The 27519-nt window shown below is 36.9% G+C and overlaps 1 protein-coding gene across 1 annotated transcript in view; it reads left to right on the top strand.

The window, feature by feature from the left end:
• The window catches only part of Hmcn1 (hemicentin 1), a 392095-nt gene that overhangs the window by 295363 nt on the left and 69213 nt on the right, over positions 1 to 27519 (top strand). The window contains exons 58-69 of the mRNA XM_026392850.2: positions 2870 to 3031; positions 3822 to 3935; positions 4050 to 4252; positions 4547 to 4628; positions 4738 to 4869; positions 5203 to 5352; positions 6920 to 7079; positions 9322 to 9446; positions 9648 to 9831; positions 10412 to 10509; positions 12015 to 12293; positions 25234 to 25430. Of these exons, the coding sequence (XP_026248635.2) occupies positions 2870 to 3031; positions 3822 to 3935; positions 4050 to 4252; positions 4547 to 4628; positions 4738 to 4869; positions 5203 to 5352; positions 6920 to 7079; positions 9322 to 9446; positions 9648 to 9831; positions 10412 to 10509; positions 12015 to 12293; positions 25234 to 25430 (1886 nt within the window). The remainder of the gene's footprint in view (positions 1 to 2869; positions 3032 to 3821; positions 3936 to 4049; positions 4253 to 4546; positions 4629 to 4737; positions 4870 to 5202; positions 5353 to 6919; positions 7080 to 9321; positions 9447 to 9647; positions 9832 to 10411; positions 10510 to 12014; positions 12294 to 25233; positions 25431 to 27519) is intronic.

The following is a 27519-nucleotide window of genomic DNA, read 5'->3' as shown; positions in this document are numbered from 1 at the left end:
TAAATTATTTTCACTTAAAAACGATACCACATCTCCCTCTATGCCTATGCTGGCTTCTCTTGTGTGCTCACCTTCCAAGTGCCAAAGATTAATCTGACTCTAGATGCTGCCCATGGCATTCTAAAACATCACCATCTCTTCTCTTTCTCTTAAATAGTGAAATTCTCACTCTTTGCCAGCTCCTTCCAAAGAATACATAAATTTAATTGTCTCTTCCATCTTAAGAACTAAAGGACTCTCTTAGACCTATTTCTCTCCAGCTGCATCCCTCACTCTCTCCCCTATTTCAAGCTTCCTTAATGGCTGTGTATATGGAATGGCTCCATTTCCTCACCCCTGCTGCCGCTTCCCACCCGGCCTTCCATGTTTCACCTTCAGAACTCCGCTGAACCTGATCACTGGCTTTGTATTAAAAAGTCCAACAGTCCCTCTCCTAGCTGCATCTTTCTCCCTTCTGACCTTCTGACATTTTTGGCCATTGTCTTTCTCATAAATTCTCCTTGGGCTTCTGAGACATCCACACCCTTGTTTATATCTTCCTTTCCAACCTCTTGTTCCCAGTGGCCTTGGCCAGTTCCTTCCCCTCTACCCAATCATTGCACTTTAGTTCTCCAACTCCTGGGCACTGTTCTGTGCCTGCTCTTTTTCCTAGGAGGTTTTGAGCACCCCCAGGCTTCAGTTTCTATATGAAAAACAGTTTTCAGATTTTATCTTCGGCCAGAGCCCTCTCAAAAACTCTCAAGCCTTTTGTTCAAATATCTTCTTCTTATTGACATAAATGTCTAAAAGTGACCCTAAAATGAAACTCATAAACTTCCACAAAAATGTTTTCTTCTTCCAGAGAGCCATGTCTCAAGAAAGGTACTACATCTGTCCCTAGTTGAAACGGCAATAATGATGTCATCCCTGCCAACTTTCACTCCTTTTAAGCCTTGCCACAATGAGTTCTGATCATCTACTGCAAAGTGTTCTGGGGTGTGCTCACTTTCATAAATATTTCTAACACTATCCTCAACTCACTGACATAATGTTTTGTAGATGTTATAATGGTAGTATCCCAACTGGCATTTCTGGGTACCTGCAGCCTTCTAATCAGTTGTCTCAACTGTTGCAAGATTGATGTGGTGAGGTTTTTTTATGTTTTTATTTTTTAATGCTTTTATTAGTGCATTATGGTTTTACATAATAGCTGGGTTCATTTTAAGATTGATAACTTTAAATTATTATTTTGTCTATACCATTTTTCTGCTTCCCATTCCTTGGGCTATGTTTCAGCATTCTTGATGATGTGCAGGAAACCCTGGAAGATCTGATCTTTGCTTAGGCCTTTAATGTTGTGCATTCCCATCCCTACCTTGCTCTTCAAACTCTGTTCTTACTAGACTTCTGGGTGCCTTGGTCTTTCCCCCATTTGGATCATTGTATGTACTCTGCCTTCATTCTGGAAAACATGCTCATTTTCTTTTACTTATTCCTGATGATATTTTAAGTATCTTCATAAATGTCCCTTTCTCCTCCTGATTGCCAAACTAGGTTACTTCCCTGTTATTGCCCTGATCTTCTGATTGACACTCATCGTATTTATGATTACCAGGCAGCACAAAACAGTGGCTAAGAATGAGAGCTGTAGAGCCATACTGCTTACCTTCCAAACCTATCTCTTCCAGTAACCACCTGTAAATCTTTAACAAGATGCCAACCTCTGACTCAACTTTTTCATTCATAATATAAGGATAAGAACTATATCTAACATACAAGGTGTGTGAGGATTCAATGGGATGAAGTGTTTTAAGTGTTTAAAACAGTGTTCAATGCAACACAGCTATTCAAAAAATGTTATGTTACTTTTAGTTTAGTGTCATTACCATCAAATTATTAACCCCATTATTACCAAATTACTACCTGTTCCACATTGTACTGTCTAACACTAAGTGTGAATACAGCAAACATTCAATAAATATTTGATACATTAATGAATTAAAATCATAATTGATTACTGGGTAAAAAATAAAAACTTGCATAACATTTTAAGAAGTGATTTTTCTCTTTGATGTTTTTGATGTTATTTAAAGACCTCAGTCTTCATATAACTGTGCATGTAATCAAATGTTTTATTAGTTTCATACTTTAATTCATGTCTCATGTTTCATTGATCTAAGATCCATTTTTATTTTTATTTGCTAACCTATCCATTCATTCATTTTTACACCCCCTTCTTGCTCCTCTTCACAGGAAACCATTCAAATGTATGATTCTGTGTTTTCCATCTGTTATAAAGCATCAGTTATTCCATATGTACATATTATTCTGTTTTATTCCATCTTTTATCTGAACTGATTTTTTTTAAATTTGGGGGTTTGAACAATAAACATTATTCATTTTTAAAATTTTTGCTTATCTTAAAAGTTACATTGATTTTTCACTATAAAAAATATTATGTGATTTATTGATAAATAGATACCCTAAAATTAAATTTATACTCTATTGTTGCTATCACAAGAAGAGAAAAGCATTAAGTAGGCTATAGTATTTTTAAAAAGATTACTCAAATGAACTTTAAAAAAAATACCATAAGGTCTTTATTTGTACTTTGACAAAACCATCTTAGGAATTGCCATCTATGTTTTACAAATAAATATAGAATATTCTTAATTAGAAAATTCTGGTTCTTTCTTTCAGTTTGAAAAAAATAAACCTGATATACCCAAGCTTGATGAAGGCACTGAGAAATTCTAGTAAAGTCAGCTGGATAACCTACAGAAGCATTAACTCAGTGCCTTCACAGAGCACAGTGGTTGGGCTAACATGGAATAAATTGGAATATGCATTTCTGACATCAGGTTTCATTTTAATATATATGCTTTTACAGTTCCTCCGAGTGTCATTGGCCCCAACCCTGAAAATCTCACCGTGGTGGTGAACAATTTCATTGCTCTGACCTGTGAGGTCTCTGGCTTTCCACCTCCTGATCTAAGTTGGCTCAAAAATGAACAGCCTATCAAGCCAAACACAAATGCTCTCATTGTCCCTGGTAAGGAATTTTTTATTCTTTTTAAGGTGGGAAAAACTTTCTCATTTTCCTCTATTTTAATACAAATGGCATTTTGACTTGGTCTCTTTCTAAACTTTTATCTTGCTCCATTTATTTGTTCACAGAAAATGCCTCTCTTACCCATTCGAGACCATTAGGGTAAGATTATAAAGAGTTTCATGAACTCAGTGAAAATGTAGAAAAACAAGGTCTCCTCTAACAAACTATGGAATTTAAGAACAGAACAGCTTAGTAATTCTGAGTGTAGATGGTAAATAGTACTTTCATTTTATTAACCACTGGTTGTTTTTAATCAATCCCAACACTTCTTGAGGATGAATAGATAGGTAGGTAGATAGGTAGGTAGATAAATACATAGATAGATAATAGAAAATAATACAGTCAGATTAGAGAGAAAGAAACAAAGATAGATGGACAGACAGATAATCTATTTATTGCAGTTATTTCTGCACTGGGGACAATTTAAATCCTCAACCATTTTAAGTATTTTAGCTATAGTACAATTAGTATTTTCTCACTAGGACCTATCAAATAGTTTTCCTTTCCACGTCTGTTTACTAAAGAGAAAAATTTTGAGTCCCTTACTTTATAAGAAACTAAAATTGATAAAAAAGAAAGGATCAAGGAAAACTGATTCAATTATTTCATTTTAATAAATGAAATGATTCAAAATAATTTTATTAAGGAAAATGATGTATTTTACCATTTATCTTATTGATGATTATTAGAACAACCTCTGTTCTTCAATTTACATTGTATCTGCCCACAGGGGGTCGAACTCTACAGATTATTCGGGCCAAGGTATCTGATGGTGGAGAATACACTTGTATAGCTATCAGTCAAGCTGGTGAAAGCAAGAAAAAGGTTTCCCTGACTGTTTATGGTTTGTTTTCACTCTGTTAATATTATTTTATTTAAAAACTATTATTCACTACTTCTATCTGAGCAATTTGATGAAAAAAATAATAATTCTTCTGTTCTTATTTACTCCCCTCAGTTCCCCCAAGCATTAAGGATCACGGCAGCGAGTCTGTCTCCATAGTTAATGTAAGAGAAGGAACTTCAGTGTCCTTGGAGTGCGAGTCAAATGCTGTCCCACCTCCAGTCATCACCTGGTATAAGAGCGGGCGGATGATAACAGAGTCCACTCACATTCAAATTTTAACTGATGGACAAATGCTGCACATCAAGAAGGCTGAGGTTCATCTTTTATTCTTGTTTGAGGGTTAAGACTCCCTGGTGGGGTTGCGGAAGAGATCATTGGAAGTCACATGTTCCCTTTACTACAGCCAAAAAAAGTATTTATTAAAAAATACATAGTCAATGTCATTGATCTTATTTTCATTTTTTAAAAGAAGTATCAGGATTGCAGAGGCTGATTAGAAGTGGGGCATTTGAGCATAAAGATGACTGATGATTTAATCTACACTCAAACAGTGTGATTGGTCATCTATAACTTAATGGAGCACATACAATAGTATCTTTTTCTTTTAGGTTTCTGACACAGGCCAGTATGTATGTAAAGCTATAAATGTAGCAGGACGGGATGATAAAAATTTCCACCTCAATGTATATGGTGAGCATCTGCCTCTAATACAACTCTTTTTCCCCCCAGATATGCAAATGAAAGAAATGTCCTAAATTAGCTTAATGAGGACACATGATTTTCTTCTGTCTTTTTATAGTGCCACCCAGTATAGAAGGGCCTGAAAAAGAAGTGATCGTGGAAACGATCAGCAATCCGGTGACCTTGACATGTGATGCCACTGGGATTCCACCTCCCACCATAGTATGGTTAAAGAACCACAAGCCCATAGGTAACACCTTTGTGCATTTTTGTGGTTGTTTTCTTTTGACTTTAATTGCTAGATAAAAAGGCTAGCACACTTTCAACATTATGCCAGAACTGTGCATCATATAAGTCTAATGTATTGACATATGAATTTATAAAATAGACTCATTGTAAAATGGTCATTCGTTTTGTAAAGAGATTTTTTTCTTGCTTTTCCTTTTTAAAATAAAAGTACAAAAGTAAAACAAAATTTTAAGAAATACGTTTAGTACATAAATCAAGGTATTTGGTGGTGAATTGTAGAGATGTCAAATATAGAAGTTTCTTTAATTTTGTTTTTCTTGGTTTCTCCCTGTAGAAACTTCTGACTCACTGGAAGTTCACATTTTATCTGGAGGTAGCAAACTCCAAATTGCTCGATCTCAGCGTTCAGACAGTGGAAACTACACATGCATTGCATCAAATGTAGAGGGGAAGGCACAGAAGAATTACATTCTTTTGATTCAAGGTATGTCATGTACACCTGATTTATGTTCAGTTTATTTGTTATATTCAATTTATACAACAAAATAATCTGCATTTAAAGGGATCATTAGCAATTGACTCAACGTGTCTTTAAATCACCAAAAATACTGTCGGTTGTCAGTTCCACATTTATCAATAAAATTCTCTTTTCATGAAAATGGAAGTAAATGAGAGAAAACAGAATAGTGGAACTTAGGAAGTTTATTTTTTCACTTTTAATAAATTATTACCTTCCTATTATATGTATTATGTTGAATTATACTTATTTATTTAAAACTGGCATAACTTATTTGGATGTCAAGTCTGTAAATCTGTTCTTACTTGTGTAAATAAGATACAGTTCATAAATAAAAAATTTCATTTATGCATTAACAATATATAGATACCAATCATACGTTATGTGATATGACCAAACATTTTACCAGAATTTTTCTATGATTTAGAATGTCTTAAGACTAGAGATAATGTTTGTATACAGGGCCTAGGTCTAGTGCTTGGCATATATTACACATTAATTATAGAAAGTCTCTTATTAACATTCTTATTGACTTCTTTAATATTCTTGGTTTAGATATGTAGATTTGATATTGTTTTTATCATCTGCATGGCTAGGATAATATTTGGAAAGACTGAAGTGATGGATTAGTAAATGTGTAACAATTGATGCTTTAAGGATAAAGATCTGGTTTGTATACGATCATTTATTTGCCAGTTTCTTGGAGGACATATGCCCACCAAGCCCTCTTCCAGTTTCCCACATGACATTACTGAATGCAGATAAGAGAGGACGTGAAAAATTGGTTCCTGGGAGTGCCTGTGAGCTGCTGCCCACACATCCCTTTAACTATAATTGTATAGGATAGGGATTTAAAGATGTTTCTTTCTCTTTATTTCACGTTATCTTGACCAAACCATTAAAGTGCAAACATGATTGGATAGCACTGAAGCTATTGGATTCTGAAGACTATAATAAGTCTATCCATTATCCAGATAAATATTATTTAGACTAGATATTGGAGAAAGAAATAAGTTATATACTTCCCATAGACCTTTGTGCCAATGTTTGAAAAAACGGATTCTTCTGAGTTATATTAATTCTATTCTTTGAGGAACTATCCATTGAGGATTTAATCTATGAATGATTATGTTTACCTAGAAGGGCACCATGAGACAGATCTGTTACCAGCCTCCATAATTAAATAATTATATTGATTTACAGGTATACCAGGAATATTGAAGAGTTTTGATTCAATTACCTTTCTCATTTAAAAGTAGTTAATGAAGATAACAATAGTTGATTTTAATCTAGGAAGAATATATTAATTAAAACTGGCATGTTCAGAGCTGGGGTTGTTGCTCAGTGATTGAGTGCATGCCTAGCATGTGGGAGACACTGTGTTCAGTTCTCAGCACTGCATATAAGTAAAGGTCCATTGGCAACTGAAAAATGAAATAAAATATTTTAAAAATGGTATGTTCTATGATTCTGCCACTTTCATTAGAATTTGCATTCTTGTGCCTTGTTAACAAAAATCCTAAATACTTCTTAGTTCCTCCAAGTATTGCTGGTGCTGAAATTCCAAGTGAAGTCAGTGTCCTTCTTGGGGAAAATATCGAGCTGGTCTGCAATGCAAATGGTGTTCCCACCCCATTTATCCAGTGGCTTAGAGATGGAAAGACCATAATTAACAGTGAAACAGAAAGAACCCGGTATGTTTAAGATGAATCTCTGCATTATAAATCATAAAGTCTTCTACAATGCCTAATGCTTCAAATTTCCTATAATAATACCAAATACCATCTCATTGGAATCTGGCTATCATGATATGTATAAAAAGAAAAGATAAATATTTGGAGTATTAGACACAAATTCTCTTTAGAGAACACTCAAAAATGTGTGGGTATTGGTGTGTGTGTATGAGAGAGAGAGAGAGAGAGAGAGAGAGAGAGAGGGGGAGGGAAGGAGGGAGGTAGCAAGAGGGTGGGAGGGAGGGAGGGAAGCCATTATCCATTGACTGTGTTATAAAATATCCTCAGGTACTCATTCCTCAAAATGTTAGTTAACTATTGAACTATTCTTGATTTTATTTCTCTGATCTCAGAATGCCCATACCAAAGTCCACATTCTAAGATAATTACTTTTTTCCTGTTAAGTCAAGCCCATTTTCTCTCATAAAAGATTCATCAATAATCATAGGTATTTGGGGTCCTCAAACCATCAAACTTCATATATACCATTGCTTGGTTCATTTTGAGTAAATATATAACAACATCATAATCCAGTTTATTCCTTACAATGGTTTGTCCAAATCTTATTCTTTGGTTGACAGTTGTCAGTTTTCTTGCCACAAAGAGATGGAATGATAGTGTGGTAAGGGTGTCCTGCTACTTTCAATAGACAATTCCTTCAAAACAACAATGCAGAATTCCACACTCTGCAAGATGCCTTAATCACAAATTCCTATTACACACATATACAGAATAATTATATGCCTGAGTAGGCATTAATTAAATGTACTATAAAACGTATTGTTTTGAGCCAATATTTTAAATTTAAATATTTGGAGTATATTTTCTAGTCAATGAATTGAATAAATTTAATTTAATGGCAGATAAGAGTAATTTCCTTTGTATTCATTTGATATTAAAATTAAGATACTTTTCCCTTACATTTGGAGAAATTGCTAAATAATTAAATTTTAGAGAAATATTTTATATTTTATTGCTCTTATGTGAACATTTCTAAATAATTTACAAGTATTTAATAATCTTTATTAGATAAGCTGATTTTGACCACATTCTAGGCCAACTACTAGATACTTGGTGGGACCTAAAAATCTTATATAATATCATACATAGGAATTCAGTGTCTATCTCTTATATTAACATCCTAAGTTTGCTTACATTTACATTTACTTTGTTGACAATTTGTTCACTACCCCACAATATGTATGAACTTTTAAGTGGAAGAATTTAACAAAGTAATTTTCTCAAAGTCAACTTATTTCTTTGTTTTGATAATGGAAGCTTGCTCTTTCTGTTTACTAACATGCCTAAACTCATGGGATTTTAACATTTCATTTTGACAAAAGAAAATACAACCATGTCCAGATAAAGACATTATAATTCTCAATATTGATATTAAAATATGACATTTAATAACATAATAAAATGGATTATTTCCTTTCAACACTGGGATATTCTAATGAAATTACTATTGTTGAAATAACTGTAGAAAACAATTTTACCTCTTCCTAAAACAAAAGGAGTTTTGTTTTGGTAATTAATGATGTGTGGAGAGAACAAATAATGCAATAATGTTAATTTAGATATCTTTGATTATCTGTCTCTATTACTTACTATGATGTACTTCAAAAGAAAAATTTTAATATGTAGGAAAGTTTTTGCTAAATATATTCAGACATAATCTTGAGTTGCCCTGCTTTAATTATATCATCCTAGTCTCCTCACCCTCTGTAAGGTCTTAAGATTTTTGTAGTTAGATTTTTTTGATGTGTGATTTCTTCAGTTTCTCATCTACTGTCTTCAATTTTCACACCAGAATTTTTTTGTGGTTTTCATTTCATTCAAACTTTACACTGATAACTAAAGATAAAATTTTCTAACTTGGAAGAAGATGTCTCTGCCTGTAATTTGGATATAGAAGTTCATAGCCCAATTTTGTTCCTTTTTTTTTTCCTCTCATAAGGAGATTGGTGAATAGGAGATCTATTACTGTGTGATTTTCGTTGGTGGCCTGAATCTCCATCAGTTTCTCTAGCTTTGACTTTAATAGGCTTCCATGTACTTAGTGAAATTAATTTGAACTATTATATCGAAAATGAAGAAATTTTATGGTGATTTTTTAAAAGAACCTGTAATCTGGAAAGATTGCTCCAGATCATAAACCCAGATTAATTATCTCAGTGCCTCTATTTGACCTTTTCTATAGGGTGACTGCAAATGGCAGCACATTAAACATTTATGGAGCTCTCACATCCGACATGGGGAAATACACTTGTGTGGCTACTAATCCTGCTGGAGAAGAAGACCGGATATTTAACTTGAATGTCTATGGTAAGTGTGAACTATCACCCCTTCTTGATTGCGCTACCTTAAGAGGCTATTCGTAGGCCACAGGTGTCTGGAGCATTTAACTTTAAATCTAATGACACTACTATTTCCTTTTGGGATACAAAGCAAAACTGTGGGCAACTGTAGTGGAAGTGATTTGAACTAATGCTGCTCCCTCTCTTAATTACTTTCTGCATCACATAGTTCCACCTAAAATTAGAGGTAATAAAGAAGAAGCAGAGAAACTGATGGCTTTGGTGGATACTTCAATAAATATTGAATGCAGAGCCACAGGGACACCCCCGCCTCAAATAAACTGGCTCAAGAATGGACTTCCTCTGCCTCTCTCCTCCCATATTCGGTTGTTGTCTGCAGGGCACGTTATCAGGTAAACCTGTCTTATTGCCTGAGACTGCCGAAGCATATTAAAAAAAAAAAAAAAAAAAAACTGATTGTTTCCTCATCTAAACAGTGTTTAAGAAACACTTTTTCCTAAGCTTTTAGTGTTGCTTATTTTTTCCCCTTCCAGTCTATTTTTAGTAGGGGAGAGACAAAAATATAATATTGAAATGGCTTGGATAAAATGAGTCTTTCATAGATGACTTATTATCATATACACAATGGCCAAAACTACTGCTTTAACTAAAATAATATGTGGCCAGAGGTAGGAACGTGCCTAATCACATGATTTTCATGTATTATCATTTCCTATTAATATGTGCTTGAAAAATATTCGCTCCTCAAAATGTGTTCTATTTTCAGTGATTTATTGTTACTGCATATTACCTGTGTAGAGTCAGTTGCATTTGAGGGATCTGTATTTTGTGATGGATGGGATATAGGCTTCATAAGTAACATTTCTCAACATATAAATCTCCTTCTGAAATTTATTTGTAAGTCATAATTATTTTACTGGTATGTGTCCAATGAGATCACATTATGAAATGTTGGGTCGAATTGTTTTTCAGGATTGTGAGAGCTCAGGTGTCTGATGTTGCCATGTACACTTGTGTGGCCTCCAACAGAGCTGGGGTGGACAACAAGCACTACAGCCTCCAAGTGTTCGGTGTGTCACAGAACTGACCCTACTGCTTTACTCCATGTCCAGTTTTCATCAACAGGCTATCTTTAAAAATTGACTCTTGCCAGATTTAGAGATCTGGGTTTCCTCTATGAAAAATAATTGGTGAAGCCGCGTGCGGTGGCAAATGCCTGTAATTCCATCGGCTCCAAAGGCTGAGGCAGGAGGATCACGAGTTCAAAGCCAGCCTCAGCAATGGCAAGGCGCAAAGCAACTCAGTGAGACCCTGTCTCTAAATAAAATACAAAATAGGGCTGGGGATGTGGTTCGGTGGTTGAGTACCCTTGAGTTCAATCCCCAGGACAAAAAAAGAAAAAAAATTGGTGAGGGCTGGGTTTGTGACTCAGTGGTAGAGCGCTTGCCTAGCATGCATGAGGCACCGAGTTTGATCCTCAGCACCACATAAAAATAAATTTAAAAATAAATGTATGAGTCCATCCACAACTAAAAATTAAATAATTGGTGGAAAAGCATACTGCTGACTAGGGAAGATCATTTTCTCTCAAGGGCTCTGTATTCATACTGACGGTCAAAGTACTCTTCTGACCTGGCATTTGGCATTAAACAAAATCTAAAATTTTTAAAATAGCATTTCAATCCAGACACAAAACCTGTCTTTCAGACAAAGTCAAATCTATTTTCTAATAATATTAGCAATTTAGATTATTTAAAATGAATAGATTCATGTGCATGTATGTATTCTATTTGCATCCATAAGGGGCTCAAAACCTTCCATTTCTGAAACACTGCTGATCTAAATGTTTTTAATTCCCCAGGAACATCTCAGAACAGTTAAGCAACTGATTACTATAGCTTATGTTGTTTTATATAAAACTTAATCTGAATTTGATGTCATTGTTTTGCATAAAGAGTAGAAATGTACTATTGGAAGTATTTCAAACATTATAACAAATTAAAGAAATGAAACCTCAGGAGGCTGAAACAGGAGGATCACAAGTTCAAAGCCAGCCTTAGCCACTTAGCAAGGCCCTAAGCTACATAGTGAGACCCTGTTTCAAAAAAAACAAAAAAGGCTGGATATGTGGCGCAGTGGTTAAGCATCCCTAGGTTCAGTGCCCACTACCAAAGGAAAAAAAAGAAATCAAGCGAAAAGTTATGAAATCACTAAAACTTAAAACACCCTGATGGTATGGACTGGGGATATAGCTCAGTTGGTAGAGTGCTTGCCTCACATGCAGAAGGCCCTGGGTTCAATCCTCAGCACAAAAAAAAAAAAAAAAAAAAAAAAAAAAACACACTGTATATTCTACAAGAAATCAATTTTGAGGTTTCACTGCTAATATTTGGAACATTAATAATTAGCTTACCTAATGGATGTTTTTGTAGTAATGTCAAACCTATTATATGCTATTTTAAAGTACTTATTTTCATGGACCACAGATACAGTATAGAATAGTTTGTGTCCTTATTTTAGTTTATCTCAAATTATAATAAATACATAAATTTCACCTATTTTATTTTCTGTCTAGTACCACCAAATATGGACAACGCCATGGGGACAGAGGAAATCACCATTGTCAAAGGCAGTTCTACCTCTATGACATGCTTTACAGACGGGACCCCAAGCCCCAGTGTGTCCTGGCTCAGAGATGGACGGCCTCTGGGGCTTGATGCCCATCTAAGCATCAGCACTCAAGGAATGGTCCTCCAGCTTATCAAGGCAGAGACTGGAGATTCAGGAACCTACACCTGCATTGCCTCCAATGATGCTGGAGAAGTCAGAAAGCACTTCAACCTGAAGGTCCTAGGTATGCAAACGTTCCGATAAATATAGGATGGTTATGAGGTCAGTGGCCATTAAGTCTCAGGAGGTAGAATCTTAGAATCATTTGCTCTGGGACAAAATTTGTAAAAACTTAATTCTATGTTTATTTCTACTATGTCATTTACCTACAGTTACTCTCATCTAAACCATGTTAAATTTCAGTTGTATCTATTTGTCATCTGTATGAAAAGATGAAAACTCCTACTCATAAAAGTTTAGTGAATGAAAAAAAAAATCTTATAGCCAGTTAAAAGAGATAACTTTTTAACTTTTTCCAAGAACTAAAAGCATATTTAATAATACAATTTTGATGAGAAAGGATACTATTTATATCATGTTATTCAAACAGTCTTAAATGATCCAATATGTAGATTATTGATGGAACAATCATTTCAAATATGCTCTTGTGCGCATTTAAGGTAAACATTTAGAGTATGTATTCCAACATTTCACGTGAAAACAAACAGCAGAAAAGCCACTTTTCCTTTAAGTAAGATTGGACCTTAGAAGAGAAAGAAAGGGATAGAGTGCCAGGGATCGCAACAGCCTGCAGCAGGACCCGGGAGATCCAGGCCAACTGATTCGCGCGGCCTGCCCTGTGGCTACAGAAGGCGTGGCGCCTCAGTGAAGCCATTAATTAGCAAGCAGGGAGGTTAGGGACTGCCATTAGGTGGAATCCCGCCAGCCAAGCCCACACGGACCCTTGGGCCGAGCACGGGATCTCAGAAGGGGAAGGAAGCGGTACAGTCCCATCCCCCACAGCGGACACTCCACCGAGGCAGTCAGCGGCCACCATCCGGTAAAGCTGAAGGATACACCGCCACTCTCCTTCAGAGTGCAACATCAAAACAGGTTGGTGTCATTCAGCTCACCCCCCAGACAGCGGGAATTCGCATAAAATCTCTCCTAGGCTTGCCGGGAGAGGGAGTATCAAGCTGAGCCTCCATAAAGACTAGGGGGAAACTAGAGACACCTGAACTCCAACCCCTTCTCCCAGTAGCAGCCAAAACGAAACCTGGCTAGCCAGCGCTGGGGGAGGGGCAAGCAGAAAAAATCAAAGTGATAGAGTGCCAGGGATCCCAACAGCCAGCAGCAGGACCCGGGAGATCCAGGCCAACTGATTCGAGCGGCCAGCCCCGCGGCTACAGAAGACGTGGCGCCTCAGTGAAGCCATTAATTAGCAAGCAGGGAGGTTAGGGACTGCCATTAGGTGGAATCCCGCCAGCCAAGCCCACACGGACCCTTGGGCCGAGTACGGGATTTCAGAAGGGGAAGGAAGCAGTACAGTCCCGTCCCATCCCCCACAGCGGACACTCCATCCAGGCAGTCAGCGGCCACCATCCGGGAAAGCTGAAGGATACACCACCACTCTCCAACAGCTTGCAACATCAAAACAGCCAGCAGCAGGACCCCGGAGATCCAGGCCAACTGATTCGCGCGGCCTGCCCCGCAGCTACAGAAGGCGTGGCGCCTCAGAGAAGCCATTAATTAGCAAGCAGGGAGGTTAGGGACTGCCATAAGTGGAATCCCGCCAGCCAAGCCCACCGCCCACGCCCGGAACAGGCCCAGCGACCTGCCAGCATGGTAGTCACGACACCCCAATTGGAATAGGGACAGAGCAGAGCCGCCTTCCACTCCCGGAACAGGCCCAGAGAGACGCCAGCGTGGTAGACACGTCACCCCAATTGGAGTAGGGGCACAGCCACCGCCCGCACCTGCAAGGGAGACTTTTCAACTATACAAGAGCAACATAAATAAATAGGGGGTAAATTTCAAAAACACAACAGTTGCACCAAGCAGAAAGAAACGCGAGCAGTATGAAAAGACAAGGAAAGAAAGGACCACAAGCAATGCAGGTCAACTCAACTTTAGAAGAGGTAATAGCTGCAACAGATGGAATATCAGATAAAGAGTTCAGAATATATATGCTTCAGATGATCTGGAGTCTCAAGGAAGACATGAGACAGCAAAATCAGACAATGAAAGATCACATTAACAAACAAATCCAGGAAGTAAAAGATCAATTTCACAGGGAGATAGAGGTAATAAAAAACAAACAAATAGAAATTCTAGAAATGCAGGAAACAATAAACCAACTTAAAAACTCAATTGAGAATACTACCAGCAGAGTAGATCACTTAGAAGAGAGAACATCAGACAATGAAGACAAAGTATTTCAACTGGAAAAGAACATAGACAGCTCAGCAAGTCTGCTAAGAAACCATGAGCAGAACATCCAAGAATTATGGGACAATATCAAAAGACCAAATTTAAGAGTCATTGGGATACAGGAAGGCACAGAGCTCCATTCCAAAGGAATAAACAGTCTATTCAGTGAAATAATACGAGAAAACTTCCCAGAATTGAAGAATGAGACAGAATCCCAAATCCTAGAAGCCTACAGGACGCCGAATGTGCAAAATCATAAGAGATCCACACCTAGACACATTATAATGACGATGTCCAACATACAGAATAAGGAGAGAATTTTAAAAGCTGCAAGAGAAAGAAAGCAGATTACATTTAGGGGTAAACCAATCAGGATAACAGCTGATCTCTCAACACAGACTCTGAAAGCTAGAAGATCCTGGAATAACATATTTCAAACACTGAAAGACAATGGGCTCCAACCAAGAATCGTGTATCCGGCGAAATTAAGCTTCAGGTTAGAAGATGAAATTAAAACCTTCCACGATAAACAAAAGTTAAAAGAATTCGCAGCTAGAAAACCATCTCTTCAAAAAATCCTTGGCAAAACATTACAGGAAGAGGAAATGGAAAATAACATTGAAAACCAACAATGGGAGGTAGGACAGTAAAGGGGGGAAAGTAGTCAAAGAGGATAACAAATCAGGTTTAGTAACATCAATAAACAAATATGGATAGAAGAACAAACCATATCTCAATAATAACCCTAAATGTTAATGGCTTAAACTCACCAATTAAGAGACACAGGCTAGTAGAATGGATCAAAAAACAAGACCCAACAATATGCTGTCTACAGGAGATGCATTTGATAGGAAAAGATATACATAGACTGAAGGTGAAAGGTTGGGAAAAATCATATCACTCATATGGACCGCGGAAACAAGCAGGAGTGTCCATACTCATATCTAATAAAATAGATTTCAAGCCAAAGCTAATCAAAAGGGATATAGAAGGACACTTTATACTGCTCAAGGGAACCATACACCAACAAGACATAACAATCATAAATATATATGCCCCAAATAATGGTGCAACTGTGTTCATCAAGCAAACTCTTCTCAAGTTCAAGAGTCTAATAGACCACCATACAATAATCATGGGAGACTTCAACACACCTCTCTCACCACTGGACAGATCTTCCAAACAAAAGTTAAATAAGGAAACTATAGAACTCAATAACACAATTAACAACCTAGACTTAATTGACATATATAGACTATACCACCCAACATCAAGTAGCTTCACTTTTTTCTCAGCAGCACATGGAACCTTCTCAAAAATAGACCATATACTATGTCACAGGGCAACTCTTAGACAATACAAAGGGGTAGAGATAATACCATGCATCTTATCTGATCATAATGGAATGAAACTGAAAATCAATGATAAAAGAAGAAAGGAAAAATCAAGCATCACCTGGAGAATGAACAATAGGTTGCTGAGTGATCAATGGGTTTTAGAAGACATCAAGGAGGAAATTAAAAAATTCCTAGAGTTAAATGAAAACACAGACACAACATATCAGAATCTATGGGACACATTGAAAGCAGTTCTAAGAGGAAAATTCATTGCTTGGAGTTCATTCCTCAAAAAAAGAAAAAACCAACAAATAAATGATCTCATACTTCATCTCAAAATCCTAGAAAAAGAAGAGCAAAACAACAACAAAAGAAGTAGAAGGCAAGAAATAATTAAAATCAGAGCTGAAATTAATGAAATTGAAACAAAAGAAACAATTGAAAAAATTGACAAAACCAAAAGCTGGTTCTTTGAAAAAATAAATAAAATTGACAGACCCTTAGCCATGCTAACGAAGAGAAGAAGAGAGAGAACCCAAATTACTAGCATATGGGATGAAAAAGGCAATATCACAACAGACACTTCAGAAATACAGAAGATAATCAGAAATTACTTTGAATCCTTATACTCCAATAAAATAGAAGATAGTGAAGGCATAGATAAATTCCTTGAGTCCTATGATCTGCCCAGATTGAGCCAGGAGGATATAGACAACCTAAACAGACCAATAACAATAGAGGAAATAGAAGAAACCATCAAAAGACTACCAACTAAGAAAAGCCCAGGACCCGATGGGTATACAGCGGAGTTTTACAAAACCTTTAAAAAGGAACTAACACCAATACTTTTCAAGCTATTTCAGGAAATAGAAAAAGAGGGAGAACTTCCAAATTCATTCTACGAGGCCAACATCACCCTGATTCCGAAACCAGACAAAGACACTTCAAAGAAGGAAAACTACAGACCAATATCTCTAATGAACCTTGACGCAAAAATCCTCAATAAAATTCTGGCGAATCGGATTCAAATACATATCAAAAAAATTATACATCATGATCAAGTAGGATTCATCCCTGGGATGCAAGGCTGGTTTAATATACGGAAATCAATAAATGTTATTCACCACATCAATAGACTTAAAAATAAGAACCATATGATCATCTCAATAGATGCAGAAAAAGCATTCGACAAAGTACAGCATCCCTTTATGTTCAAAACGCTAGAAAAATTAGGGATAACAGGATCATACCTCAACATTGTAAAAGCAATCTATGATAAGCCACAGGCCAGCATCATTCTGAATGGAGAAAAATTGAAGGCATTCCCTCTAAGATCTGGTACAAGACAGGGATGCCCTCTCTCACCACTTCTGTTCAACATAGTCCTCGAAACACTGGCCAGAGCAATTAGACAGACAAAAGAAATTAAAGGCATAAAAATAGGAAAAGAAGAACTTAAATTATCACTATTTGCAGATGATATGATTCTATACCTAGCAGACCCAAAAGGGTCTACAAAAAAGCTATTAGAGCTAATAAATGAATTCAGCAAAGTGGCAGGATATAAGATCAACACGCATAAATCAAAGGCATTCCTGTATATCAGCGACAAATCCTCTGAAACAGAAATGAGGACAACTACTCCATTCACAATATCCCCCCCAAAAATAAAATACTTGGGAATCAACCTAACAAAAGAGGTGAAAGATTTATACAATGAAAATTACAGAACCCTAAAGAAAGATATAGAAGAAGACCTTAGAAGATGGAAAAATATACCCTGCTCATGGATAGGCAGAACCAACATCATCAAGATGGCGATATTACCAAAAGTTCTCTATAAGTTTAATGCAATGCCAATCAAAATCCCAGCAGCATTTCTTGTAGAAATAGATAAAAGAATCATGAAATTCATATGGAATAATAAAAGACCCAGAATAGCAAAAACAATGCTAAGCAGGAAGTGTGAATCGGGCGGTATAGCAATACCAGACTTCAAACTATACTGCAGAGCAATAGTAACTAAAACAGCATGGTACTGGTACCAAAACAGGCGGGTGGACCAATGGTACAGAATAGAGGACACAGTAACCAACCCACAAAACTACAACTATCTTATATTTGATAAAGGGTCTAAAAGCATGCAATGGAGGAAGGATAGCATCTTCAACAAATGGTGCTGGGAAAACTGGAAATCCATTTGCATCAAAATGAATCTGAATCCCTATCTCTCGCCATGCACAAAAGTTAACTCAAAATGGATCAAGGAGCTTGATATTAAATCAGAGACACGGCATCTGATAGAAGAAAAAGTAGGGTATGATCTACATACTGTGGGATCAGGCTCCAAATTCCTCAATAGGACACCCATAGCGCAAAAGTTAACAACTAGAATCAACAAATGGGACTTACTCAAACTAAAAAGTTTTTTCTCAGCAAAAGAAACAATAAGAGAGATAAACAGGGAGCCTACATCCTGGGAACAAATATCTACTCCACACACTTCAGATAGAGCCCTAATAACCAGAATATACAAAGAACTCAAAAAATTAGACAATAAGATAACAAATAACCCAATCAATAAATGGGCCAAGGACCTGAACAGACACTTCTCAGAGGAGGACATGCAATCAATCAATAAGTACATGAAAAAATGCTCACCATCGCTAGCAGTCAGAGAAATGCAAATCAAAACTACCCTAAGATACCATCTCACCCCAGTAAGATTGGCAGCCATTAGAAAGTCAAACAACAATAAGTGTTGGAGAGGATGCGGGGAAAAGGGCACTCTTGTTCATTGCTGGTGGGACTGCAAATTGGTGCAGCCAATTTGGAAAGCAGTATGGAGATTTCTTGGAAATCTGGGAATGGAACCACCATTTGACCCAGCTATTCCCCTTCTCAGTCTATTCCCCAAAGACCTAATAAGAGCATGCTACAGGGACACTGCTACATCGATGTTCATAGCAGCACAATTCACGATAGCAAGATTGTGGAATCAGCCTAGATGCCCTTCAATAGATGAATGGATAAAAAAAATGTGGCATTTATACACAATGGAGTATTACTCTGCATTAAGAAATTACAAAATCATAGAATTTGGAGGGAAATGGATGGCATTAGAGCAGATTATGCTAAGTGAAGCTAGTCAATCTTTAAAAAATAAATACCAAATGACCCCTTTGATATAAGGGGAGTAAACAAGGACAGGGTAGGGACGAAAGTTTGAGAAGAAGATTTACATTAAACAGGGATGAGGGGTGGGAGGGAAAGGGAGGGAGAAGGGAAACCGCATGGAAATGGAAGGCGATCCTCAGGGTTATACAAAATGACATATAAGAGGAAAGGAGGGGTAAGACAAGATAATACAAATGGAAGAAATGATTTACAGTAGAAGGGGTAGAGAGAGAAAAGGGGAGGGGAGGGGAGGGGGGATAGTAGAGAATAGGACAGACAGCAGAATACATCAGACACTAGAAAGGCAATTTGTCAATCAATGGAAGGGAAACTGATGTGATACAGCAATCTGTATACGGGGTAAAATTGGGAGTTCATAACCCACTTGAATCAAACTGTGAAATATGATGTATTAAGAACTATGTAATGTTTTGAACGACCAACAATAAAAAAAAAAAGAAGAGAAAGAAAGATAAATGAAAATGAGTTATTTCAATAATCAAGACTTTTGGAGTTTTGTTTTTTCACTGTGATGTAGGGGAAATGCCAGGCTCCTTACGTAGCACAAAAATTTTCCCGATGGAGAACAGCAAAGTGAATTTTGGTAAAAATCTGAGTTAGGAGGGGCTAGCCTTTGTTTTCAGTGTGCTCTGTAGTCTTTCTCAGAGCACCTATTAAAATTGAGTGATTTATGTAACTTTAAAGTGTGCTTTATCCCTAGTTAAGCTGTATGAAGCACCACCCATCTTACTACTATGTCCCCAGTGCTTTGCATGACATTCTGACACATCAGAGGCTCCTCATACATATATGTTGGATTGAATTGAACTAAACTAGATACTTTTGAGTTGAATTAATGGGAGTTTTAGCTATAGAGGAAGAAAGAACAATATCTGAATAAACAAAGTGAGAGAAACTGGTTATAGCTAGGACTTTCAGAGAATGAAGAGTCTTAATGGAAGGAGTTCTCCAGAATATTTAGCAACAAAAGATAGAAGAAAATGTGCATCTGGGAGGTGGGGGGTAAGGGTGAGAAACAACTCCCTGTACTGTACATCAGTTCACAGAATATGAGTTATAATAGATGACATACATGATCTTGTACTTCATTACTCACATACTAAGTATGAATTATTGGATACACATTATGTGCCAGGCATGTCTCTTGTCATTGTTGAACAAATAAAATTGTGAATCCCTACTATGTGACATACTGTGTGGCAGGTATTTGAATGCATTATAGAATAAGAAATATGAGATCTCAGCTCTCAAATTGCTGTACCTGGGAGGAACACAGACCTTGAGCAAGGAGTTACTTTTGAGTGTGATGAGGATCATATAGTTAAAATAACATTCTGCAGGATGGTAAGCTCCATATTAGATCTTAAGGGTGAATCTGAGCCCTGAAAGGTGGGATTTTAGAGGTGAGTGAAGAGTTAGAGATCATTGCCTACATTTCTCACCTAGAGGTGACAGATGGGAGTTGTCAGTCTGGGTTCATGTAAACTGAATGTGAAAGAAAGAAAGACAATTCTGGAAATATATATTAGCAGAAGCCAAACTCTGAAAGGCCTTGAGAACATTTTATGGAGTTCAGACCTCATTAAAAAGCAAGAAGAATCTTAAGCAGAGATAGGTTCCAGCCAGATTTCATTTCCAAAAGCTCCCTCTGGTGACAATGAACAACAAGTTGAAGAAATTGTTGTCTTCATCCAGGGCTATAAATGCCAGGCCTGGACAGTGAAGAAAGAGAATTTTCCTCTAGGAGTTCAGGAATCCATAAGCAGAATCAGAGATTAGCTAGTCTCTGGATGAAGCAAATAAGAAGAAAAATGACCATGATATTGTTGGAGTAGCAAACAACAAACAGCCTTCCAGTTGAAGAGTTTATAAGGATAATACTTTCTTAAAACAGATTTGAAAATTGGCTCAGCAGAAATATGAGAAGTTTCATCATTTCCAGCATCTATTGAAAATGAATTCCGTTCAACCCCAAAATGATGTTCACGTGAAGCAGTGCTCCTGCTCAAAGTACAAACGTTCTTTCTTGTTCTCAATTCTGTGCACGTGGTGGGAGTTGTCATGGTATATTAACAGTTCTGAAATGTGGTTAGAACACTGAAGACAATAGGGGGAATTATACAAAACCAAGCCAGGGAGGTGTGATAGGGTCTTGACCAACACATTAAGAAGTTTGGTCTTTATCCTATAGCAAGGAGAATCATTGAAATTCTACCAAATGGAAAACATGAGTAGATCTATAGCTTGAAAAGAGCACTCTGTCTGCAAAGTAGAAATCTCTTTGGAGCACAGCAAGAATGGATTCTGAGACACCAGTGTATTGTTAGGAATTGTGTTTGGCTGTGAGAGTCTAAATATAGTAGCTTGATGTCCTGCAGGGGTTCAGACCCTGGCACACACATTCAAGATCCTGGCTCACAGATTCAAGATCCTGGCAAGTGAAAGAAGATGCAGTCACAGTTGAGAGACGTGTTTTATCTGGAGGTGGCAGCAGCCCTGAGTCTTTCCATAAACCTTTTTTATATGCAGGCCAAACAAAAAAGGTACAGTGCCAACAGGTTATTTAAATAAGCTGATGTTCACAAGCAGATTTTTATGGCCTTCAGCACATATGCCGAATCAGGACGTTTATGACCTTGACTAAATACTAAAAACATCGCTGGCCAGAAGTCTCAGTGAGGAAGCCTAACTATAGGCACAAGTGTTGGGCTTCCTCAACACTTGAACAGAGGACTTTTGTTTTTCTCAATGAGTGAGATGTCAGAAGTAGGCCCTTGTATTGATGCAGCAATGGAGATATTTGCAGTTCTCTTGGCCTTCGCATCATGATCAGTCAATAAGCATGCAATGCCTGCTCAACCCTCACATAACTCAGTAGCACTTTAGATGCAACAATAACAGCAGGAAAAATAGGAAGGACCTATCTCTAAAGAGTTGCCCCTTTCCAGTCTTAGAAGACCTACAGAAACACTGACTTACATCTCATTAGTCAGGATCTTTATATACCATTCCATCTTCTATTAGTTAAGGAGGCTAGGGCATGTGATTTTTTAGTACATTGCCAGCCCCAACAAATTTGAAGTCTGTTAATAAGAAAGAAAAAGGTAAATGACATTGTTCAGGCACCTACAAACAGGAAGAAAGAGACATCAGTTCAAGTAGATGGTATCATAGCTCAGATTGAAGTGAGGAAAATGTAAGAAAACGACATGTTCTGGAAATAATTGCAGATAGAAGTATTAAGACTTGGTTATGGATTTGGGCATGGGGAGAGATGCAGAAGAAGGTGTCAAGGGTGACTCTTAGTTCTGGATTATGTGACTAAATGATTGGTAGATGCATCACAGAGATGCAGGGAACGCTGGGAAACAACTTGTTTTGAGGAGTAAGACCACAGCATCAACCTGAATACATGTCAAATTTGAAGTGCTATTTAAATATTCAAATGAAGATGTTTATCTGATTATTTCATTTGTGAATCTAGATCTCAAACCAGAGCTCTAAGCTGGAAATTCTGGAGTCTTTCACAAGTGGGCAATATATTAGTCAGGCTGTCATACCTGTGACCCAGATATTTGATAAGAACAGCTTACAGGAGGAAAAGTTTATTTTGGCTCAGTTTCAGAGGTTCAGTCCACAGCTGGACTCATCATCCATTGCTCTGGGCCCACGGTGAAGCAGAACACCACAGTAAGGGCATGGTGGAGGATCACTGCTCCACTCCTTGCAGCTGAGAGAGGGAGCAGAGAAGGAACCATGGGTTAGATGAACCATTCTATGCCACACACCCAGTGACCCACCTTCTCCAGCCACTGTCCACCTACCTACAGTTACCACCCACTTAGTCCATTCAAACTAGAATATACTGATTAGGTTATAGCTGTCCTAATCATTTCAACTTTGAATATTCCTGCATTGACACAGGATCCTTGGGGTACACCTCATATGCAAACAACAGACAATTTCTACTCTGCCCCAAGTATAAGACATATAGTCCAAACATCAATTAAAATAGTCACAATCACTTGACACATACAAAACCTGCAGACTGGTTTGAACCAGTTGGGACCATGTTGCTGTTACTGTTGCTGCTGTTTCAAATTAGAAACTTTTGAGGAGAAGGCCATGCCTAATTAATCTTTGTGTCCACAGTGACTGATATGCAGTTAATAATCAATAAGTAAAAAAAGAACAAAAAATTGGCTGTTATAAAATGGAGAATCAGATGAGGATCTTTGAGTGGTATAAACAACATGCTAGGGATTTACATTTAGCAGAGAGAATCAAGAAAGAACTTGTGGTTTCTGCAAATGAATTTTATGACATTCATACAACTTTGAATGGTATATCCACATGCTAAGTTAGGTGGGACTATGAGGACAAAGGAAAGTCTGGGCTTGTTGAAGGAGAGAAGTGCCCTAACTTGAAGTCTAGGTCACAGATAAGTATATTAAAAGTAGATAATGTTATAAAAATAGATTAAAACCATGTTGTGGTAGAAACTTTAGAAGCCATGATGAGGTTTTTTTTTTTTTTTATTCCATGAGCAACATGGAATGATTAAAATCTTGATATCAGAAGATCTTAGATCAATCATAAGCTGAATTTAAGAAAATATATTTTGACAGCAGTAGATAACATGCATAGAAGAGGTCATGCGGGACAGTGATTAAGAAAAGCTGACTTCTTAATAACAATATGAAAAAGAACAGATTCAATGCATTATCTTTTTCCAGAAAAGAAAATGAAGAGTAACAAATGTTAAGGAAGCACATTTTAAGGGCAATGCCAACAAACTTTACTAGAGATTGTAGTAGTGATATAAAAAAAAAAAAAGACCTTAAGTTGCAGAATAAAATGCATACAGAAGCATAAAAGAAATGTATAGTTTATCTCACTGAATCCTAACTGTCCTGTTAGGTAAATAAGTTGCTATCCCCCTTTTGGACACTTGCTGTGGATGCTGGAATTCAAACTCAATCTGACTTCAGATCCTGTGCTGTGACTCACTCTTCTAAACTATGTGCCTGATTTATAACAAAAACAAACAAACAAAAGCCCCGGCTAGCTTTTAGAGCTGTCCAACAGCTACTTGGGCTGCTCTGTGAAATAGTAAGCTAAAACCTTGAAATGTGCAAGTTTCATTGAACACTTGAATGATCATTGTGAGGGGAGCCCGTTTTTGTGTTGTTGTTCTTATTAGCTATACATGACAGTAGAATGTATTTTGACATGTTATACATATATGGAGTACAACTTCCCATCCTTCTGGTTGTACATGATGTGGAATTACATGGGTTGTGTATTCACATGTGATCATAGGGAAATAATGCCCAATTTGTTCTACTGTCTCTCCTGTAGGGGAGCCTGTTTTAAAGGGACTAAACTTAGGAGTAATTGGCCTAAGGAACCTTAATGTGTTCCCCCAGTGTTTGGATTCTTTAACCTTCTCTTGAAGAAGGTAATTGTAGAAGCAACAAAAGAGAGTATTACTCCTGTCCAGACTCAACAAATGTGTTCTGTGCAGAAATAATCTTCTCCAAATGTAGCTATTTTTCATCCTTTAAGTCATTATTTCCTCTCAAAATTCTACATCAGAAACACAATAGCAAAATTGCATAACATTCACTTTTTGCTTTTGCAGAATCAATCAGTGTTTAAAAGGTACAAAAACACTTTAATAGGTTTAAATACTTCTCCAGAAAAGAGATACAAAATGGATTTAGTTTTTATCATTTTTGGTTTTTTATTCTTTTTAGTTATACATAACATTAGTATTCATTTTGAAATTAATTATAAAATCATGGGATATAATTTGCTCTAATTTGGTCCCTAGTATTTCCTCCTTTTCCTTCCCTCCTACCTTCCCTTCTATTCTACTGATCTTTTTGCTATTTAAATGTTTTTTTTTAATGGTTTAGTTTTTATTGCTTTCAAATCTTTACAATGAAGTAAGACTGACCTAATTAACTGAGTTCTATATAACTAACTTGTAATGAGCTATGTTTCCTTCATGATGTCTCATGAGTATGATCCATTCCTTTTGAAATAGTGTCAGTGAGAATGCATTTTGGTTACTAACATCTACGAATGATCACTTCAATTTATGTGTCCTAATCAATTCATATTATATAAACATAAATTTAAGTCAGATTTCCAAGTTTTTCTAATCAGCAGTAGTTCGGGAGTTTGTTATTATTTTTTATTCTTTTTAAATAGAGCCACCTCACATTAATGGATCTGGAAAACCTGAGGAGATATCAATAATTGTTAATAATCCACTTGAACTTGCCTGCAATGCTTCTGGAATTCCTGCCCCTAAAATTACCTGGATGAAAGATGGCCGGCCCCTTCTACAGACAGACCAGATGCAAACTCTTGGAGGGGGAACAGTTCTTCAGATCTCTAGTGCTCAGGTAAGCATCAAAGTTCATACAGTTGTGTTTATCCTAGGTTAAACTTCTTACTTGATAATATACAAGAATTGTTGAAATAAATTGCGTCTTTACATCTGCATACATCACACTGCAATTTTACCAAAGGTGGATTGCTTCTATGATAGACATGATTGGGTAAACATGACTTAAAGGAAGACAAGAGGTATCTAAAATTAAACACTAACGAAAACAACATACCTTCTTATTAGCTTTTCTTGTTTTCATGGTTCCATTCATATGTTTCCTAAAGCCCTTAACATTTGCCATATCACTCTTTACCTAACCAGCAGAAAGCAATCCAACATGCATTCATGTGAGGCTTCAAACAAATTGCCTGGTTCTTTTAGTTTGCATTTAAGGAAATTTATCTGAAATGTGAATATATTAAAGAGAAATACTATATTCAGCCGAGGACTCTGTATCAAAGCCCTCACACTCCTGACAACTCTGTGAGGCAGTGTCTTCATCACCATTCTATGAATCCAGAATAAGGCACAGAGAGGTTAAGTATTTCTCTCGCAAGTACTCACTGTTTCTCAGTGGCGGAGCTGGGTCTTAGTCCTGGGTAGACTTCAAAAACCAAACCAGCGGACCTCAGCACAGTGCATTCCTAGCATCGTGGTGCACATGCCTTCCATTCCATGCTCTTCTCTCCATTCACATTGCAGTAACTCAGAGAGGGAAAAAAAATCAGGTTAAACTTTCAAACTACTTACTGAATCAAAACCCTTAAAAGTTCTCCCTCTAATGAAAGTAAAATTGCATACAGTAGAATTAGATATGAAACAATAAGAGAACCATTCAAGATGGCGTTGAAGGGGAAAGTTAAAGATGATCAAGTCCCAAGACTGATCTTGATGCCTTTGCTCCTTTGTGTTTTCATACCATTTTGTACATACCTCTGTTAGAGCAATGTCTGTCTTATTTAGCTGACCTTTGTCTTTTGGTGTGTTTCTTTGCAACATAGTTATGCCTAGTACATAATGGATGCTTTGCAAATTCCAAATTGTGTGAGACAAGAATTTCCTAAAATATTGTCTGTGAAAAGCAGGTCTGTGGTGTATTATTCCAAGGGGAGGAGGACCCAATCTATGACCCAGTTGGTTTAGAGAATTGTATACTGTGTTCTCCCCCCTTGTGAGGTGTAGTGCATGTCAACAACTCTGCAAAATGTTACTCTAAAGACATCTGCCTTTTTCAAACTCCCTGTTAGCAGAACACACCTTAGGAACTGTCATTATAAATAATGACTGTGGGAATCCAGAAAGGAAAAAGTGGTCAGGAAGTATTTTCTGGAAGAGGCAAATTGAAGAGTAGCCACTAATGACGACTCGGGATTGGCCAAGTCAAGACAATGATGGGGACAACATCAATGGGGTGAATGGTTAGTAGGGAAGAATTACTTTTAAAGGTTTTAAAAATGTGATGAGAGATTCCAAAATTCTTCTCCAGGATATAGAACATTAGTTTTTAATTCTTAATCAAAATGTTGTGTGATAATTGTTCTTCTAAAATGTCTTTAAGTATTTTGTTTTCAAACATCCCAGTCTTAAATTTTTTCTGAAGAGTTTTTATAGCCTACCAGAAAGTTTTCTGGGACCTATGGTATCCATTTTGAATACAAGAACTTTTAAAATCCTAGTGTCCTAGGAATGTTCAAGCAGTAAAATAAATGATTCCAGGACTTTCCTAATTTTACAAAATACATTCTTTACAGTAGTAGCACATCTGTTTTCTAACATATTCTTCACATATGTTATCAAGCATATGAATCAAGACTAACTTGTAGTGGAGACCATGCTTGGGGATTTTTAAAGAAATGATTGTGGTTTTAGTCAGATAAGAATATTGGGGGGCTGGGATTGTGGCTCAGTGGTAGAGCGCTTGCCTCACATGTGTGAGGCACTGGGTTCAATTCAATTCTCAGCACTGCATATTAATAAATGAATAAAATCAAGGTCCATCAACAACTAAAAAAAATTTTAAAAAGAATAAATTGTGCTGTCAGTCTGACCCCAGATACAACCAAATAATTTAATATCACCATTTTATTTCATCATTATATATC

Source organism: Urocitellus parryii, chromosome 9, assembly GCF_045843805.1.
Source record: "Urocitellus parryii isolate mUroPar1 chromosome 9, mUroPar1.hap1, whole genome shotgun sequence".
NCBI lineage: Eukaryota > Metazoa > Chordata > Mammalia > Rodentia > Sciuridae > Urocitellus > Urocitellus parryii.
Note: the sequence above shows the minus strand (reverse complement) of the source record. Positions and strands in the feature narration are given on the sequence as shown.